General features: G+C 39.9%; 1 protein-coding gene across 1 annotated transcript in view; it reads left to right on the top strand.

Moving 5' to 3' along the window:
• Positions 1-19,268, top strand: part of GPRC6A (G protein-coupled receptor class C group 6 member A) — a 264,931-nt gene that overhangs the window by 51,728 nt on the left and 193,935 nt on the right. Inside the window, exon 2 of the mRNA XM_044074212.1 lies at positions 3,594-3,900. Coding sequence (XP_043930147.1) covers positions 3,594-3,900 — 307 coding nt within the window. The remainder of the gene's footprint in view (positions 1-3,593; positions 3,901-19,268) is intronic.

Here is a 19,268-nt window from a genome sequence, read left to right as displayed (position 1 = left end):
ATAGAATTCCTGTGTAATAACATGGCTTTTAACCAAATCTTCCAGCATCCCATGGGTCCTATGCACATGTGCAAACACAGTCTCTTGTCCTATTCTGTTATAAAATCTATCATCTTCCAACAATCGTTTCATTGCTTGATCATAATAATCAAAATACATAACCACCAAACAACCTCCTTTATCAGCAGACCTGATAGCTATAGAGGAATCATTCCTCAATTCCCTTAGGGCTTTCCTCTGGCTAAAATTCAAATTACTATGGTATCTTGTGTGTCTTTCCCCTGCATGCATACTATATAAATCATTCTCAACTAATTTGCTAAAAGTTGCCGCTGCAGGCGGTATCCCTGGTGTATATACACTCGGATTCTTAAAAGTCATGCCATCACATGTGGAGTTCAAATTCTTAAATTCTAATTTGAGACACAAGTTCCTCACAAACATCTTGAAATCAATCACAGCCTCAGTCAATATACTCTTACATGTAGGTACAAAAGATAGTCCTCTTGATAGGACTCCAATTGTATCTGGTGTTAGTGTACGAGATTATAAATCATACACTAATGTGTTGTGGGTTTCGCCCACATTTTCTTCAAGTTCTGGCTTGTTTGGAACTCTGCAGAGAGCTTCCTCTTCTGTCTGCCCCTGCTCCTGGATCTGGTTCTCCCCCCCCGCCCCCATGAATTGTTGTGATATGGGGAAAGGGCGTAAAGCAGCTTCATTACTAACCACACTGTTGGTGGCATTCTCTATTCTCTGGGTATCCCTTGGAGTCTTTCTCCTAACCACTGATTCAGTAGGGTCTTTCATATTATGTATAATCACGCTATCATCTGTCAGCTCATTCACACAGTTATTTCGAGCATCAATATCAATAGACTGATTTCTATTCAAGTCCATGTCACTCGTGGCACGTGAGGATACATGCGAGCCATTGTCCCCCGGGGCAATCCCCTTAACAGTGTTACTATCATATAATAATATTTCCTATGAACATGACATAATTCCTATGAACTATCAGCTAATTCTACTGTTTCCAGTATGTGGCTAGTTTTATATATATATATATATATATATATATATATATATATATATATATATATATATATATATATATATCTTGAATATTACTTCTATACGCACATTGATGTGTATATCAAATTTTATTTTTATTTATATATATATGTTGAATGTGTTGTATTTGCACTCATATTCTGTAAGTACATATTTTACCTTTATATATTTTAGGTATAGTTTTATTTTATATGCACAGGACTCTTAGTAATGTCATTGTTTTTAAATGGGTGTTGATTGATTAATTGTGATGGTTTGGTGCCTTTTTTCTATAAAATGTTTCATTATACCCTGAAGTTATATGGTCTGAGGAAGCCCTTTGTGGGTGAAAGCGCTTACCTATGTCTGATGTGGTGAATTAAAGATTTTACTAGGAGCTGTTTGGATCATTTATTTGGTGGACATTTGTGGTTCTGAACATTTTACCTACTCCATTGGTTTCAGCTTTGGTCGTTCCAACACCAGGATTTTATGTTTATTATTTTGTTGCTTTTGTAGTGTATGACACGTTCATTCCCCGGCTGTGGATTGTATTTTTTTATTTTTATATATTCAGTGTTATTTATAATGCTAGAATTAAGCATATTTATTTTTTATTTAACATTCATTTACCAGGAAAGTCTGACTTGGAACAAAGCCAATTTTCAGTGGCGGCCCAGGGAGAAACACTCCAGATGCATGTTTTTGTAATGTGGGAGGAAACTGGAGCACCCAGAGGAAACCCCCATGAATACAGGGAGGACATGCAGACTCCGCACAGAAGGCACTCCAGCCAAGAATTGAACCAGAGAACCTCTTGCTGTGAGGGGACAACACTACCAGTGCACTACTGCACCATCCATATGTTTTCATATTTCTGTAAACCACACAATAAGCATGCACTCATAGATGAATTTCTTGTCATCATGTGAAAGATTATTCCTGATTAAAGAATTTCTAACAATATATGCCTAGGGTATGCAGTTTTCAAGATATGACACTTTGTAAAAGTGAAACAAAAATATAAATTTGGGTTTGTGTATATTATAATATGTTATAGCATATATGGATAAACTATGAATGCACTGACTATTGTCGCTATAAATAAAACATTTTATTGATAACATTACTGTATGTACTATCTTAGTAGCATTTATTGTTCACAAAATACTTGCATTTGTTTCTCTTATGCTTTTTAAGTTTCTTTTTCAGAAAATGCTTTGGAATCCAAGATGTGTTATATTGCTAGTGGTATGACATTCCACACCAAGAAGATGTTAATGAGATATGATTCTCTTGTTATTTTGTTTTTCTAAATGAAACTATGAAATAAGCTTTGAAAATCTAATCTTTACTATCAGACATAATTGGCATAAAAGAAAAGTCATATAATCCTCCTGCTTACCATTGTTAGCTTTTTGGTTTAGGTATTAACTTATCAGTCAGCAGATATAATTAGTGATCAGTCAGTGATCAGAAAGTACATTAACTCTTTAGACTATATGGTAAACTACTGAAAAACAGCATTAGTCACCTTTGTTTTGTTTTTGTTTTTTTCTGGAAGATAGCAGTTTAATCATGACACAATTTCTGCAAGCAACACAACTGTCAGAATTCTTAACTGTGTCTCTGATAAGCCATTATTCTAAATTGCTTGAACATTAGAGCCTTTCGTTTGTACATTATGACTGCTTAAGGGAACAGCCGAATAAAACATTATGTTATACTTTGATGAGAAAACAAATCCTTCATTTAACTTACATTTTAAATATACTTCTGGTAGTAGTGCAAATTCACTAAAAAATCAAATTTTAAGATGTTTTGTTTGATATTCTAAGCAATAACAGAAACTACTATTCTCAACATATTAAAATGGGTCTATATTACAAGTCCGAAAGGCCGTAACATCGAAGCTATGCACATCAACACATAAAGGTCGATGTACATAAACATCGAAACACGTAATCGGCAAAAATCACAATGCCAAATGTGTTTGTTTAGCCAGCAGCATGATCGTGGGGATAAGGAAATATATCCTTTTCCCCAGCGGTCTCGAAGTTGGTATATTTAAGTAGGGGGGTTTGGGGGGCACAGCCCCCGCATGGGGTTTGCCCCTCTGCAAAAGTGGGTTAATTTAAGTTTTTAATGTTAATGTGAATGTACATGTGAGGCACTCTTTGTTGACGTAACATGTTCGGAGTTGTGATTTTTGCCGATTACGTGTTTCGATGTTTATGTACATTAACCTTTATGTGTCGATGTACATAGCTTCGATGTTACGGCCTTTCGGGCTTTTAATATAGACCCATTAAAACTGTATAAATGAAAGCAATTCCAAACTGCAATGCTTTGACAACCTGTCTCCAAAATGCATATCAAATATTTGAAGAGAAAAGTGCAGTGCTATTAGGCTGACAAATTCCTTAACAAAAAGCTCTGCAAACTACCCATTCTGCAGCCATAAACATTCTGAAATTCAACAGCATGTATAATTAGTTCATTCCCATGTATATTATTGGCATATTTTCTCTGCCTTTCAGATTTGATATACGGGCATTTATCTGGGCACAGTCAATGGTGTACTCAATAGAAATGATCAACAATTCAACTGCTCTGCTTCCAGATATCAAACTTGGATATGAAATATATGACACCTGTGATGACGCTACTTTTGCAGTGGAAGGTGTTATGAGATTTCTCAGTGGAACTAAATCCCATGAAAACAGTGTGCCTGTGGAGTGCGACTACAAAAATCTTGACTCTTTAGTAAAAGCTGTAGTGGGAGAAGCCTATTCAGAAATATCTACTGTTATTGCACGTATTCTTAATCTGTATCTTGTACCACAGGTATGTTTTCTGTTACATAAATTATAATTTTATATCTAGTTTTGGTATTCAAGCTTACTTCAGTGTAGACAGAATTACATTATCCAATTGACAGAAAATGTTCAGTCTGTCAGCCCATTGTTTCTTAAATCGTGCCACAATGAATCTGAAAGAGCTGTTCAATTGTTCAGAGAAGTACCAAATATCTGAAAAATGTTCACTTTAATTTTTAACTTTCAAACATTTTCTGTGAAGGCATCAGTCCACTTGATAAACAGCAACAGATTAGTTTAGACATTCTTTAGTACTTTTCCGTTATCAGGGCAACAGGTTTAATGAGCACTTGGAATATTAACACGTGGTCCATATGATCATACTGTTGCTGCTGATGTGAGTACAGCCTTCACTTCCTCTGACAAAACATTTCAAGTGAAAATTATGAAACAAAAGGAATAATGTGCAGTTTCCACAGACTGTAACCCATTCACATTGTAAAACACAATGGATTAATAGTCCAAAAGCTCCAGGTACAGTAACGTCGTTTTCATATAGCTCCTGCTGTCCTCAAGTTCTTCCTGTGTGGCTGCGGTGTTTCACTCCAGCAAGCGCACTTCTCATATAAGCAGCACTACTGGGCTACAACTCATACCACACATTTTGGCCACAGAACATGGACCAAAACATAAAAGGAGGGGGTGTATCCATATTCATCAAGGATACCTACACCTCCAGTTAGTGGAGCAGCATGATACCTCTGAGATCATCCATGTGCACCTAACATTGGGCAAATCTGCAATGCAAATTGTGGATTGCTACAGATCACCCTCCATGACTCAGGACCACCACTCCGCCTTTCTGGAGACACTGGAAAACATGAAGGTCCTACCAAACACCCTGATATTGGGTGATTTCAATTACCCTACCATTCACTGGGAAAACTACTCAAGTACAAATTTCCAGGCCCAGCGCTTCCTGGGATTCATCAACTCAAACGCCCTGACCCTAACCCTGAGTAGCACCCTGCCTTCGCCCAGAATGATACCACAGTATAAGGACAAAATGATTGACTTCAACAATTATCTAAGCTTCTGGCGTCATTCAAAGGGGATCCAGTATCTGTCTGCCTGGGAAGACATGATCGACAAACCACTATGCTTTGCCAGAGATGGTCTGCACCTGTCACCCCTGGGATTCAGGTTACTGGCTAAAGCTCTTGCCACCCCTATAGTGCCTTTTTTAGGCAAGGTTCAAAGGACAAAACCAACACCATAACAGATAAAAGCATGCAAAATCTGAAGGTCATGCCACTCAATGCTAGAAGTCTAAACCTCAAAATGCACTCTTTCGAGGCATTCCTAAAAATGGAGAGCATCGATATCTGTGCAGTAACTGAGACTTTGTTCAAGGCTCCAGGGAGCAACCCTGCAGTACCAGGCTAAAACTCTTATTACACCTTTTGGCCACAAAACCAAGACCGAAACACTAAAGATGGAGGAGTGTCCATATTCACCAAGGATATTCACACCTCCAGGCTAGTTGCCCAACACAATGCATCTGAAATTCTCCAGGTGCAACTAACACTAGGTAAGACTGCAATCCAAATTGTAGCTTGCTACAGATCCCCCACTATGCCCCAATATTCTCACCACACCATTCTAAACATACTGGAAAATATTAAGATACACCCAAACACCCTAATAATGGGTGATTTCAACTACCCTGCCATTAACTGGGAAAACTACTCGGGTACCAACTCCTTTTCCCAACAGTTCTTGGAATTCATAAATTCCAACGCCCTGGATCAACTAATCCATTGTCCCACCAGGGGCTCCAATATGCTAGACCTGGTCATTACCAACATGGGAGATAGATGCTCCACACCAGTGGTCACCCCCTCATTGGTCAGGTCTGACCATAAGCAAATCACCCTTGACATCCACATGCCACCTCCACCCCTCAGTAAGGAAACCTTCTTAAAAAACTTCTCCAAAGCCAACTTCATGCTACTGAAGTCAGAGGTGACAAACTTCATGAAACCCATGCAGACAGGATCTGAAAGTTCGACTGCAGAATCCTACACTAAGGCACTGTATGAGCACATCCACTCGTGCATGAATTGTGCCATCCCAAATAGAACCAAGATGCTCTCCTCCAAAAAAAGGAAGCCAATCTGGTGGTCCCCTGCTATAAACAAACTATACAACAGAAGGAAGAAACTGTTGCAGAAAAGAGGAAAATCCCAGGAAGCAAAAAACTCCCTCACCAGCCTCAGCAAGAAGCTGAGATCCCTCACAAAATCCTCAAAAGCTAGTTACGAAAATAAAATTGCCAAAGATTCCAAAGACAACCACAAGGCATTCTATAGTTATGTCAAGAATCTAAATGGCAATGCTTAGATCTGCTCTGAACTTCAACAGAATGGCATTAAATATACTGATCCCAAAGATATTGCCAATATCCTGGCAGATAGATTTAGTGCCAACTTCACCCCCCTCACATGCCCTCTCAATACCAAAAGATTTCAAAATTCCAGTAATCACGGCCACACAAGTAGAAACCGCATTCTCCAAAGCTAAGAATGCATCATCCATGGGACCAGATGACATCCCAGGCTGTGTACTACATAAACTACAAAATGAACTGGCACATCACCTAAGTATCATGTTTAATCATAGCCTCACCTCAGGTTTCATGCCCACTGAGTGGTGCACAGCTACAGTTATCCCACTCCACAAGTGGGGATCCACCTTGGATCCCGGGAATTACCGTCCCATCAGTCTGATGAGCCTGATCTGCAAGGGCATGGAACGCATTATCATGGAACTTATAAACAAAGACATTGGCAACCTTCAAACACTGGACCCCACCCAGTTTGAGTTTGTGAAGGGCCAAGCTTGTCTTCTGAACCTGATTGACTTCTTCGAATCAGTCTCCAGAACTGTGGACGAGGGTAAGGTGGTCCACAGAGCTTATCTGGACCTCGCCAAAGCCTTCAACACCATCCCCCACTCTGGAATCATAGATAAACTTACTAAGCTGGGCATAAATCCCTACATCACTCGACGGGTTGCCAACTGGCTTACTGACAGAACCCAGACTGTAAAAGTAGCTGGCTCCAAATTCAGCTCCAGATAAGTGACAAGTGGAGTACCTCAGGGTTCAGTCCTGGGACCACTCTTGTTTGGCATCTACTTCTCTGAAGTACAGGCCAACACTAAGGGACTCTGGCTAACAAAGTTCGCAGATGACTGCAAACTGGGAGCTATTATTGAATCCCCAAATAATGTGGATATTCTACAAAAGGGCCTTACAGAAACAGATGCCTGGTGCCAGAGCCATGGGCTCAAGCTTAATGCCAAGAAATGTATAGTTATCCCCTTTGGAAAAAAACATGTACCCATGAATTACCACATAGGTGGCAGAACAGTAAACATTGAAAGTATGATGAGAGACTTAGGGACACAGGTGGACAGTGGTCTCACTTTCGATAACCACATCGCCACAACAGTCAGGAAATCCTTCAATGTGGCACACCTCATCACTAAGGGCTTTTCATCCAGAAAAAAGGAGGTCATTGTCCCACTGTACTCATCCCTCATTAGATCCATAATAGAGTATAATGCCCGGTTTGGTATGTACCTCACAAGACATCTACAACAGCTGGAAAGGCCACAGAAATACCTCACTAAAAGAATCACAGGCCTAAAGCAAATGCCATATGCTGACCGTCTAAAAAAACTCCAGCTATACTCTGTGGCATATTGTCTACTCAGAGGTAATCTCTGCTTAACATACAAGGCCATGTCAAATCCTGAGCTGTTGGACATGCTCCACTTTAAGAAATCCCAATCCCTCAAAGCCACATGCTCCAGGGATCTAAACCTTGTCATCACAATGAACAAAACATGCTGGAGGGATAGGTTCCTGACCCATAGACTCCCCATACTCTGGAATAGACTGCCCATACATGTCAGGCAGAGCGCTTCCTTGGCCCTCTTCAAAAGGAACTTTGATGATTGGATGGGAGATAGGAAATTTACCCGGGGGATCATGTTAGTTGCCCTGCTAGACAGGGGTCCAGAGAAGTAAATATTGTGGGAAGAAATATCCAGGGAATTGTTATGACTAGGCTTGTATAGGCCTTAGGGCCGATAGCCTAGTACCAACCTCTGAACCTATGAACCTATGGATCAGCAGGTAAACTCCCCTACCATTGGTGAAAACATATTGGACCTGGTCATTACCAACATGGGCGACAGGTGTTCCACACCGGAGGTCAACCCGTCACTGGTTAGATCAGGCCATAAACTAATCACTCTGAATGTCCACACCCCACCACCACCACACAACTAAGGAAACCACAGTAAAAGACTTTTCTAAAGCAAATTTCACCTTACTTAAGACAGAGGTGGTAAGTTTCACAGCCCCCACGCTAAAGGATAACGCTGCCCAAGATGCAGAAACCTTTACAAATGCACTCTATGAGCACCTACAAGGATGCATGGATTGTGCCATCCCTAGCAAAACCAAGACTCACTCCTCTAAGAGAAGAAAACCAGTTTGGTGGACCCCTGCAGTAAACAGGCTATACAATAGAAGGAGGAAACTAGTTCAGAAAAAAGCAAATCCCAAGAAGGAAAGACATCCCTGATCAGTATCAGTAAGAAACTGAGGTCCCTCATGAAATCATCCAAGGTTAACTTCGAAAGAAAAATAGCCAAGGATTCAAAAGATAACCACAAAGCCTTCTTTAGCTATGTTAAGAATCTAAGTGGCAACTCACAGATATGCACTGAACTAGTGCAAAATAGCACAAAATATACTGAACCTACTGATATTGCCAACATCCTGGCAGATAGATTCAGTGCAAACTCCAACCCCCTCTCACCTCCAAAAGGGCCCACAACAATGCCAGAAACATGTAGTATCCCAAAAACTGCAGACCCACAGGTGAAAACAGCCCTATCAAAAGCCAAAAACATATCATCAGTGGGACCAGATGGTGTCCCAGGCTGCGTCTTGCAAGAACTACCAAATGAAATAACCCCCCACCTAAACACACTGTTCAACCTCAGCCTCTCTACAGGCTACGTGTCCATAGAATGGTGCACAGCAATGGTTATTCCTCTCCACAAAGGAGGGGCCACAACTGACCCTGGTAACTATCACCCCATAAGCCTGACTAGCCTGGTCTGCAAGGCTATGGAGCGCATCATCATGGAACTCATTAACAAAGACATTGGGAACCTCCAAACACTTGACCCGACCCAGTTCGGTTTTGTTAAGGGCAAATCATGCCTACTAAAGCTGGTTGACTTTTTCGAGACAGTCACCAAGGCCATAGATGAGGGAAAGGTGGTTCACACAGCCTACCTTGACCTCGCCAAGGCTTTCAACACCATTCCCCACTCGGGTATTACAGGAAAAACTCACCAGCCTGAACATAAGCCCCTACGTCACGAAATGTTTTGCCAACTGGCTTATAGACAGAACAGTAAGAATAGCAGGCTCCAGGTCTGACTCTTAACCAGTCACAGGTGGTGTCCCACAAGGCTCGGTCCTGGGACCTCTACTGTTTGGCATATACTTCTCAGAAGTACAGGCAAACACAGGAGGACTATGGCTAACCAAGTTTGCCGATGACTGCAAACTGGGAGCCATAATTGACTCTCCGGCTGACATGGACATCCTCCAAAAGGGCCTTACTGAGATGGACACCTGGTATCAAAGTCATGGCCTCAAGCTGAATGCCAAAAATTGCATAGTCATCCCGTTTGGGAAAAACAAACCACCCACGAATTACCACATAGGTGGCAGCCCCCTTAATACAGAAGAGGTTATAAGAGATCTGGGGACCCAGGTAGAGAGTAATCTCTCCTTTGACAATCATATTGCCAAAGTAGTTAGGAAATCCTTCTATGTGGTCCATCTAATTACTAAAGGGTTCGCATCTAGAAATAAAGAGGTTATAGTGCCCCTCTATTTGTCACTCATTAGACCCATCATAGAGTGCGATGCCCCATTTGGGATGTACCTCATAAGACACTTCCAACAGCTGGAAAGACCACAAAAGTACCTCACCAAGAGGATTACTGGTCTCAAACATATGTCCTATGCAGCCCGACTGAAAAAACTCCGGCTGTACTCAGTGGCATGTCGCTTACTCAGAGGTGATCTCTGCCTGACTTACAAAGCCATGTCCAACTCAGAATTGATGGTCCAACTCAGAATTGATGGCCTCCATTGAGGCAGAAAAGGTGCTTCACCTAATGAAATCCAAGTCACTGTGAGCCACGCACACTAGTGAGCTAAACCTCACCACAACAATAAATAGAACATGCTGGAGGGATAGATTCCTGTCACAGAGACTCCCCATGCTTTGGAACAAAATTCCAAATTACATCAGGCAGAGCCCCTCACTAATTCTCTTCAAGAGAAACCTTGACGAGTGGATGGGTAACAGAAAATACACTCCTGGGATCACTTCATTGGCTCTGCTTGACAGAGGATCAGTTAATTAATCAATGGGGTGGCGAAAGCCGACACACTCTGGCTAGACTTATAAATGCCCTCAGGCAGATAGCCTAGTACCTACCTATGAACCTATAAGCCGTAATGCTACAACTTTTGAACTGTCACAAAGGAACATAAAAGTACATGCCTAAACATCAGACCATTTTTTACAGATGACTGCCAGTTCTACCTGTCCTAGTTTTGTGCAGTTAAAATAACAGTGGAGATCAACAAAGGGGAAGGAATTGGGTAAAGGATGTGACTGAAAAAGATTTATGAAAAAGAATGGGCTGTTAGCTTGGGGTGTGCCTGTACTGATTTTACATAAGTGCCTCTTTTTGGACATGCTTTTTCTCTTTTCATGGAAGATGTTTATAAATGAGCAGGACTCAGTAAAATATTAGCCTGGTTAAGCTTTGTTTCCATTAAGGGCTAACAACCATTTGGTTAAGCTTTGTTTTGATTCAGAGCTAAAGGCTGTGCGATCATTGTGTGTTGCCCCAATAATGGAAAAGTACCCATTTTTTTTACAGATCAATAAATGAAATACGTATTTAGTCTTAATTTTATATCGGGCATTATAGATAAGCTCACCAGCTTAAATATAAACCCCTATGTCACTAGATGGATTGCAAACTGGCTCAAGGACAGAACCCACATGGTTAGAATTGCTGGAGCTATGTCAGACTCCAAACCAGTTACAAGTGGTGTCCCACAAGGCTCAGTCCTGGGACCTCTCTTGTTCGGTATATATTTCTCGGAGGTACAGGCCAACACAGAAGGACTGTGGCTGACCAAGTTCACAGATGACTGCAAACTGGGCGCCATAATCGACTCTCCAGCTGACACAAGCATCCTCCAAAAGGGCCTCATAGAAACAGACAACTGGTGCCAGAGCCATGGCCTCAAGCTAAATGCCAAAAGTGTATAGTCATCCCCTTTGGCAAAAATAAAGTGCCCACAAATTACCACATAGGTGGTAATCCATTAAGTACAGAAGAAGTAATTAGGAACCTGGGGACCCAAGTTGATAGCAATCTCTCATTTGACAACCACGTGGCCAAAGTGGTTAGAAAAACATTTTATATAGCCCACCTAATCATGAAGGGATTCACATCTAGATCAGGGGAGGTCATCGTGCCTCTTTACTCATCCCTAATCAGGCCCATAATTGAGTACAATGTCCCTTTTGGGATGTACCTTACCAGACACCTGCAGCAACTGGAAAGACCCCAAAAGTACCTCACCAAGAGGATCAAAGGGCTCAAACAGATGCCATATGCTGCCCAGTTAAAGAAACTCCAGCTCTACTCAGTGGCATACCGTCTGTTCAGAGGCGATCTGTGCCTGACGTATAAAGCCATGTCCAACCTGGAATTAATGGACATGCTGCACCTCAGAAAATCCAAATCCCATCGAGCTACGCGCTCAAGAGACTTCAACCTCAGCACTGAAATAAATAGGACATGCTGGAGGGACAGATTCATAACCCAGAGGCTCCCTTCACTCTGGAATAAAATCCCAGTCCAGGTTAGGCAGAGTCCCTCACTGAGTCTCTTCAGGAAGAATCTGGATGAGTGGATGGGAGATCATAGGTTTACCATGGGTATCACTTCTGTGTCACTGTTAGACAGAGGCACAGTATACTAACCTCGAAAAAGGGCATAGCAAAATAAATTTAAAATGGGTGGCAAAAGCCAAACACATTCTGGCTAGGCTTATAAATGCCCTAGGGCAGATAGCCTAGTATGAACCTATGAACCTATATATTATTAAAGTTTCTGGGCCGTCTTTCAGTCTCTAGGCTGATACAGAAATTGGTCCAGTGGAATCAGTGCTCTATCCTAGTTTACAAATTAGTTAATCCCCTCTCCCCTGAGGTCTGATATAGCCTGTTCAGTCAAAGAAGAAAAAATTATAAAAGTCAGGGCACGTAACAATACATTTTAAGTAACTTCCTATACATTTTGTTGTTAACTGCTTTTTGTTCTTAGATTTGTAAACTTTTTTTAACCACTGCATGTGACTTCCTATGCTTTAGTTGTTAGCTGCTTTTTGATTTTAGGCTTGTAAACTTTTGTAACTACTGCGTTTTGAAATTACCATGACATTTCTATGTTGTTCTAAATTGTCTGTACTATTTGGAGCTTTTCTCCCCAGGCCTCCGCTGAAAAAGGACTTTAGCTCAGTCGGACACTCCCAGACAACAAATGTAAAATAAAATAAAATAAAATAGTCTTCGCAAAGCACAAGTGTGAAGATTTAGAAAATGATCACAATTCAAATGTTATACAGTAAGTAAAGAGATGCAAAAATAAAAGTAAAGGCTCACAGATTCTAGTGGCTAATAAAAATTGATTTATTTATCTAGTCTATTATTTCTCTGTGAAGCTAACAAACTGCTCATCTTGCATAACCAACAGTTTAAGTTCTGTTTGCCTCACAAAATCTGCTTTCTTGTTGTTCTGTGTATTCTTGAATTCTCCTACAAACTACAGAAAACATATGATCTAATCATGCCACATCTATTTTGTTAAATTAGGCTCCCATATACTTTTTTATGAGCCAAACATCCTAAATCTTCAAATGTTCCTCTTTAATTCATACACATTTTTCTGAAAGACCATACTCCTCTTAAACTCTTGAATATGTTGAAGAACTTGAATATTCATAGCATGTCTTCTTTCTAACTCTGCCTTTCTTTAAAGGTTTTATCACCTTGCATATCATCTGAAGTGAGCTACTGTTGTCTTCCTGACAGTCACTTCCCCGTCTTCTTCTTGGTAATTATAAGATTTTATACAACTTAGATACTTTAAGTAGGGATTTACCAAGAGTTTGTAGCAAGGAATAGCAAATCTTTATAAAACCTTTTGTTTTCCACATAATTTTTAATCACCTCCTTTTATTGCCCTCCATAATTCTGCAAGAAATGCAAGGCCCTGTGTGACAAGTCTCCTTTATTTTATTTTTACATTATCCAGGTGGGCTGGTCCAAAGGCCTTTTCAGCCCTGACTGAGGCCAGCAGGCAACAATGGAACCAATATATTACTTATACAGTGATCTTAGTAACATAAAAATATACAAAAGTACACAGAGATAAGCTCTTAAGAATAATATTATTATACTGAAATAATAGTGTAAAGTTTGTAACAAAGTGTCAATCCTATTACATGGGATATCATATGCAAGCAGTAAAATGGTTAATCTACACCATCAAAACCTTTGCATTTATACTGTGCTTTGATACGTGGCGAGACAAAAGGAGATACTGCCAGCACAGCTAGCTGGAATTTTATAAATAATTATATGACTTTGGTGAATATCGAAATTATTTATACAAAGATGCATGTGTTACAAAGGTATTATAAGTTAATTATAATTATTCTGTACTTTGTCTTAGACCTGACAACAACTAGAAGATCCATTCACCACATCTGCCTTGCTCTATTAGTAAATTCTTAGGTTATAGTATAATTATCTTAGATTCAATCAGGAGTATAGGGAAGCTTAGTTTAGATATTTTCCTTTATTTATTTGAGACAGGCCTGCAATGTTGTTTTAAATATTTCCTGTGGTTTTGAACTCTGACATCACTTTGAATATATATTTAGTATTGTCTTGTTCTTTTATTATTTATTATTAAATATATTTAAACCTTTCGTTGTGGCTGATCTGTGTAGAGATATATATGCTTTGAGAGTACTTGCATATTTATTTGGTGACATTGTGTGGGCCACTCCTAATAGCTTTGCTCTTGGTAAAACTACCATTTGTATTATTATTAATATCACTCAGTGTATTGGTTACCCTTGGAAGAGCCTTTGGAAGGGTTAGAGGGTGAGAAAATATAGCAATTGGTAGTGCCCAGAGCCTGCCATCTGGCATTTCTAGCTATAGCCCATGACATTCCCTTTTGCAGGTCACATGGGCATAAAGCAGATAAAGAGACATATTATGCAGAACTTTTATTGGCCTGGTATTTTCAGGGATGTAACAGGGATACTTCAGGACCTATGAGCAGTGCCAAAAAGTAGGCAAGGCAGGGGACAAGGTCAAAGCTCCTTTGATGCCTTTCCCTGTGATTGAGGACTCATTTCAGAGGGTAGCTATGGATACTGTGGGGTATCTGAGTACCCCAAGTTCCACAGGGAAGAAGTCTATCCTAGCAGTAGTAGATTACGCTACTAGATATCCTGAGGTGGTGGTCCTGTCCTCCATTGAGGCAGAAAAGGTGGCAAATGTTTTGTTAGTAATTTTCAGCAGGGTAGGTTTCCCAAAAAAAACACTGACTGACAGAGGTGCCAATTTCACATCAGACCTACTGGCTTGTCTGTGGGACTGCTGTGGGGTGAAGCACCTGAAGACCACTCCCTACCATCCCCAGACTAATGGTCTTGTGTAGAGGTTAAACTCTACACTAAAGACCATGCTACAGGCAATTACAGGTCCATCTAGGAGGGAGTGCAGCAAATATTTGTCCCATCTGTTGTTTGCTTACAGAGAGGTGCCCAGGAATCCAGAGGTTTTTCACCCTTTGAGTTGCTATATGGGCATAGGGTGAGGGGACTTCTAGATTTGATTCATGAAGAGTGGGAGGATGAGTGTGAATCCCACAAGGAGTTTGTTGTGGCATATGTCCTAAACCTCAGGATAAGGCTCAGGGAACTCATGGGCTTGACCCAGGAGAACCTGGCAGAAGATCATCAGCAGAAAAGGTCTGGCATGACAGGAATGCTTGAGCTAGAGAGTATGCTGTGGGGCAGCAGGTTATGATTCTTATTCCTGTCAGACACAACTAGATACAGGCAGCATGGGAGGGACCCCTCAAAGTGGTATGGAAGGTCAGTGATGTCAACTATATGATAGAACTACTAGACAGGAGGCAGGGACACATGCTCTATCATGTTAACATGATGAAAACTTATCATGATAGAGAAGCTCTGGTGCTAAGTATTTGCAGAAGGAGGCAGGAGGAGTCTGAGGGGGATCTATGACTACAAAGAGCCAGCCAGCAAAATCCCAAATTACTACGGTAGAGCCTAGGGCTGCAGGCATATGTACCCTTAGAGGTCTCCCTGGGCTTTCTTCTCAGGGTTTAGCCAAATAACTCTGAACAAACTGACTGAATAAGTAAGGACTAGTTCCTCACCTTGTATGTAAACTCCAAAGATCCAAGAATTGATATATAAAAGAATAAGGAATTGTTTAGTACTTGTACTGAAACCTGTAAAATATATATATATATATATATATATATATATATATATATATATATATATATATATATATATATATATATAAACTGAAAAGTTTTTATCTTGGTTGTCTCTAAATTGATAATGTGTAACATGTAAATTTGTACCAGTCTTACTTGTCTGTCTTGTGTTCATCTGTATGGAGCTTTTCTCCTCAGGCCTCTGCTGAAAATGGACATATATCCAGTCGGACTATCTTGATCAACAAATGTAAAATAAATAAATAAAATAAATAAATAAATGACAGCGCAACACTGTAATGGGGTCAGCAGTGCCAACGCAGATAGAATCTCAAGACAGGGAATGGGGTAATGTATTCCAAGATAAGCTCATTCCTTTCAAGCAATGTTTCTCAAGGGTCACTTGAAAAACTAGCTTGAGTCTTTGACGGGGGGAAGAAGTGTGATGAAAGAAGGTACTGCCAGCACGTGTCTATATCAGAATAGCGAACAAATCGCTGTTCCGTGACTTTGACATTTTCAGCTTTCGAATGTTACAGTTCGACAGAAGAGCATTCACTTTTTCAGCATTTGTTCTTCTGATAGGAACCCACCAGCACAGCTAGCTGGAATTTTGGAAATAATTTTATGTCATTGGTGAATATCGAAATTATTTATACAAAGATGCTTGTGTTACAAAGGTATTGTAAGTGTATGTCATGTGTATATCAAACTGCATGTACAGACATGTGCGTTGAAAAGGTATTTGCAAAGTGCTATTTGAAACATAACTGCAGTGTGCCCTACTGGAAGAAAACAGAAATGTGCATGCACTATTGTAACTTTTTAAATGTATATATTTTAACAGTGGAAAATGGAACACAGGAGGTTAACCTCAATCCAGCAAACTTTAGAAAAATATCTGAAATTAAATTATTTTATAGGCTAGGCCATAAAAGATGTTATCTTTCAGTTCTCAGTGCAGCAAGAGACATAATGTCTATGCTAGCAAGCTTTCTGTATTGTCTTTAGGGTGAACTAATTACTAGTCTTGCAAGCATGAAGGAATGCAATTGTTTTATGACTTCCATCTGCCAAAGATCTGAAGAAAAGCCCTTGTCTGTATATTTTTACAGGTAGATGCTAAATGCTGCTAACTTCTAGCAATGGGGTTTGTGGCCTGGGAACTATTAGAAGTCAGATGACAAGAAGTGATGTCATCCTGCAAGCTATCCCAGCAGAAATATTTGAGGTATTATTTTTAGAAGTCTCATAGCGAGACAGAGCATTCTGCATTGGACCTGACAACAACTAGAAGATCCATTCCCCACATCTACTTTGCTCTATCAGTAAGTTCTTAGGTAATAGTATAATTCTCTTAGATTCAGTCAGGAATATAGTGAAGCTTCATTTAGATATTTTTCTTTGTTTATGTGAGACTGTCCTGCAATGTTGTTTTAAATATTTCCTGTGGTTTTGAACTCTGATGTCACTGTGAATATTTATTTAGTATTGTCTTGTTCTTTTATTATTTATTATTAAATATATTTAAACATTTCATTGTGGCTGATCTGTGTAGAGATTTTTAAGTTTTGAGAGTACTTGCATATTTATTTGGTGACACTATGTGGGCCACTCCCAATAGCCTTGCACTTGGTCAAACTACCATTTGTATTAATATTAATAGCACTCAGTGTATTGGTTACCCTTGGAAGAGCCTTAAAGTAACTGATAAGGAGTGACTGGTGACAGGGGTAGCTACATTATAGTCTGGGAAGAAGGGGGCATAGCTAGTAAACATGTGCCAGCCTTTCCCAGCTGTGTGTGTGTGTGTGTGTGTGTGTGTGTGTGTGTGTGTGTGTGTGTGTGTGTGTGTGTGTGTGTGTGTGTGTGTGTGTGTAAATCAAACCTCAAAGATTGTGTCAGCTACTTGGGCAGGGACACAAACCACTGGTTGGAGAGAGAGAGTGTTGGAGTACTTGGCTTGAAACCCTGGCTAAGGACTCAACTCTATAGCTGTACCAATGGGGAGTCTTATTGGGAATCTGGAGAAAGAGGGAGAAACCAACCCCGGATTGACTGTGGTCTCTGTGTGTTCTTAAGGGAAACTGCACTTGGTGCAGAGAGCTGCATCTGGAAATAGTGTGTGTGTACTTGTCATCCGGTCAGTGAATGTCCCTCACTATTGCCTGTGGTGAGGATTGAGGCTCCTTGATTACTGGTCCAGTGGAGGGTCATCACATGTGGTTTTGGCTGTTTTCAGAATACTGTTAGTACAGTGACTGTATTTCAACTGCAGAGTATTCCATAATGCAGGCACAAGTTGCAAAAGGCCTTTTCAGTGGAATTTAAGATGTTTGAAGGCCATTATAACTGTAAATTATTTTGACTTCTTATATAGAAATGTGTGTCTCTCTCATGAAAATATTGTTTTTTTTTCCACAGGTGGACAGTAACCACTGTTTAACAGCTTGAATGTGAATGTGTTTAAGAAAAAGACAACGCTGTCTTCATCTGTGATAAACTTTGTTTTTTCCATGGTATAACAATGGCGTTCCAGTCAGTGTGTTGTGTTCTTAGTATCTTACTTTCTGCTATTTGTATTAAATTTAGTATTTCCTTGTGAATAATAAAATAAGAGTGGTGGTGGATATTTAAGTCTAAGTATGATAATATGTTTGGTTATGGCATTACAGGTCTGTTTGGTTAGTAGGTATGAGGTTATATATGCTACTTTTAGTTGAGTCAAGACCTTGTTGTTCGGAAATTCTGAGTGGGCATAAAAGGTCAGTTGTTGGTCCAGTATTATCCGCAGGTACATTTGTTAAGCAGTGTAGGGAAGGGTACTGTTTTGTAGGTCTGTAATGAATGGAGGAGGTATAGATTTTAACCTTGTTGAAGTCCCAAACAGTGAAATAAAGGACTTTATTAGTGTTCACTGTGAACTTATTTTTGGACAGCCAGTTCCAAACATGTATAGTGTTCATCTGTATGCCTCTTAACAATTAAGTTGAGACTTTGCAGTAGTTTGGACAATGTTGTCAGTATATAAAGTTATATGTATTTTGGGAAGATCAAATGGTAGTGCTTTAACAAACAATAAAAAAGTAGAGACCCTTGTAGTATACCTTTGGAAATATCGGATTCTGAGAAGGAATTGTTTGTGTAAACAACAAAAGTTCTGTAACTGAGAAAATTGCTGAACCATTGAACCACATTATGTGGATAAGTCGACTTTGTGAAGTTTTTCAGGTATCAGTTGGTGACTTACTATCTCGAATGGAGGTTCGAGGTCTAGAAGATGGCACAAGTAACAAGATCTTTTTCCATATTTAAGTATATTTGGTTGCTTAAACTATGACAAGCTGTTAGTGTACTTTAGTTTTGCCTGAAGCAACCTGACAGAATATTATATTTTGTAATATATTCCAGAATTCATTCATATATTAGCTTTTCCAATCATTTAGTCAGAGGCAAAAGTATGCAATAGGCCTATAGTCATTGACTGTTTTTGAGGAGGCTATTTTATGGTAAGGGAGTATCACACTGTGTATAAAGCTTGCAAGTAACTGGTTTATGGTAAGTGTTGTATTAGAATTATGTTTCAGAAGACTACAAAGCATTGCATACCTGCAGGTAGTAATCTAGGATGCAGTGTGTGGGATGTAGTAGTAGTCA

Source organism: Protopterus annectens, chromosome 1.part1, assembly GCF_019279795.1.
Source record: "Protopterus annectens isolate FY-2018-M chromosome 1.part1, PAN1.0, whole genome shotgun sequence".
NCBI lineage: Eukaryota > Metazoa > Chordata > Ceratodontiformes > Protopteridae > Protopterus > Protopterus annectens.
This window is presented reverse-complemented; position numbering and strand designations above follow the sequence as displayed.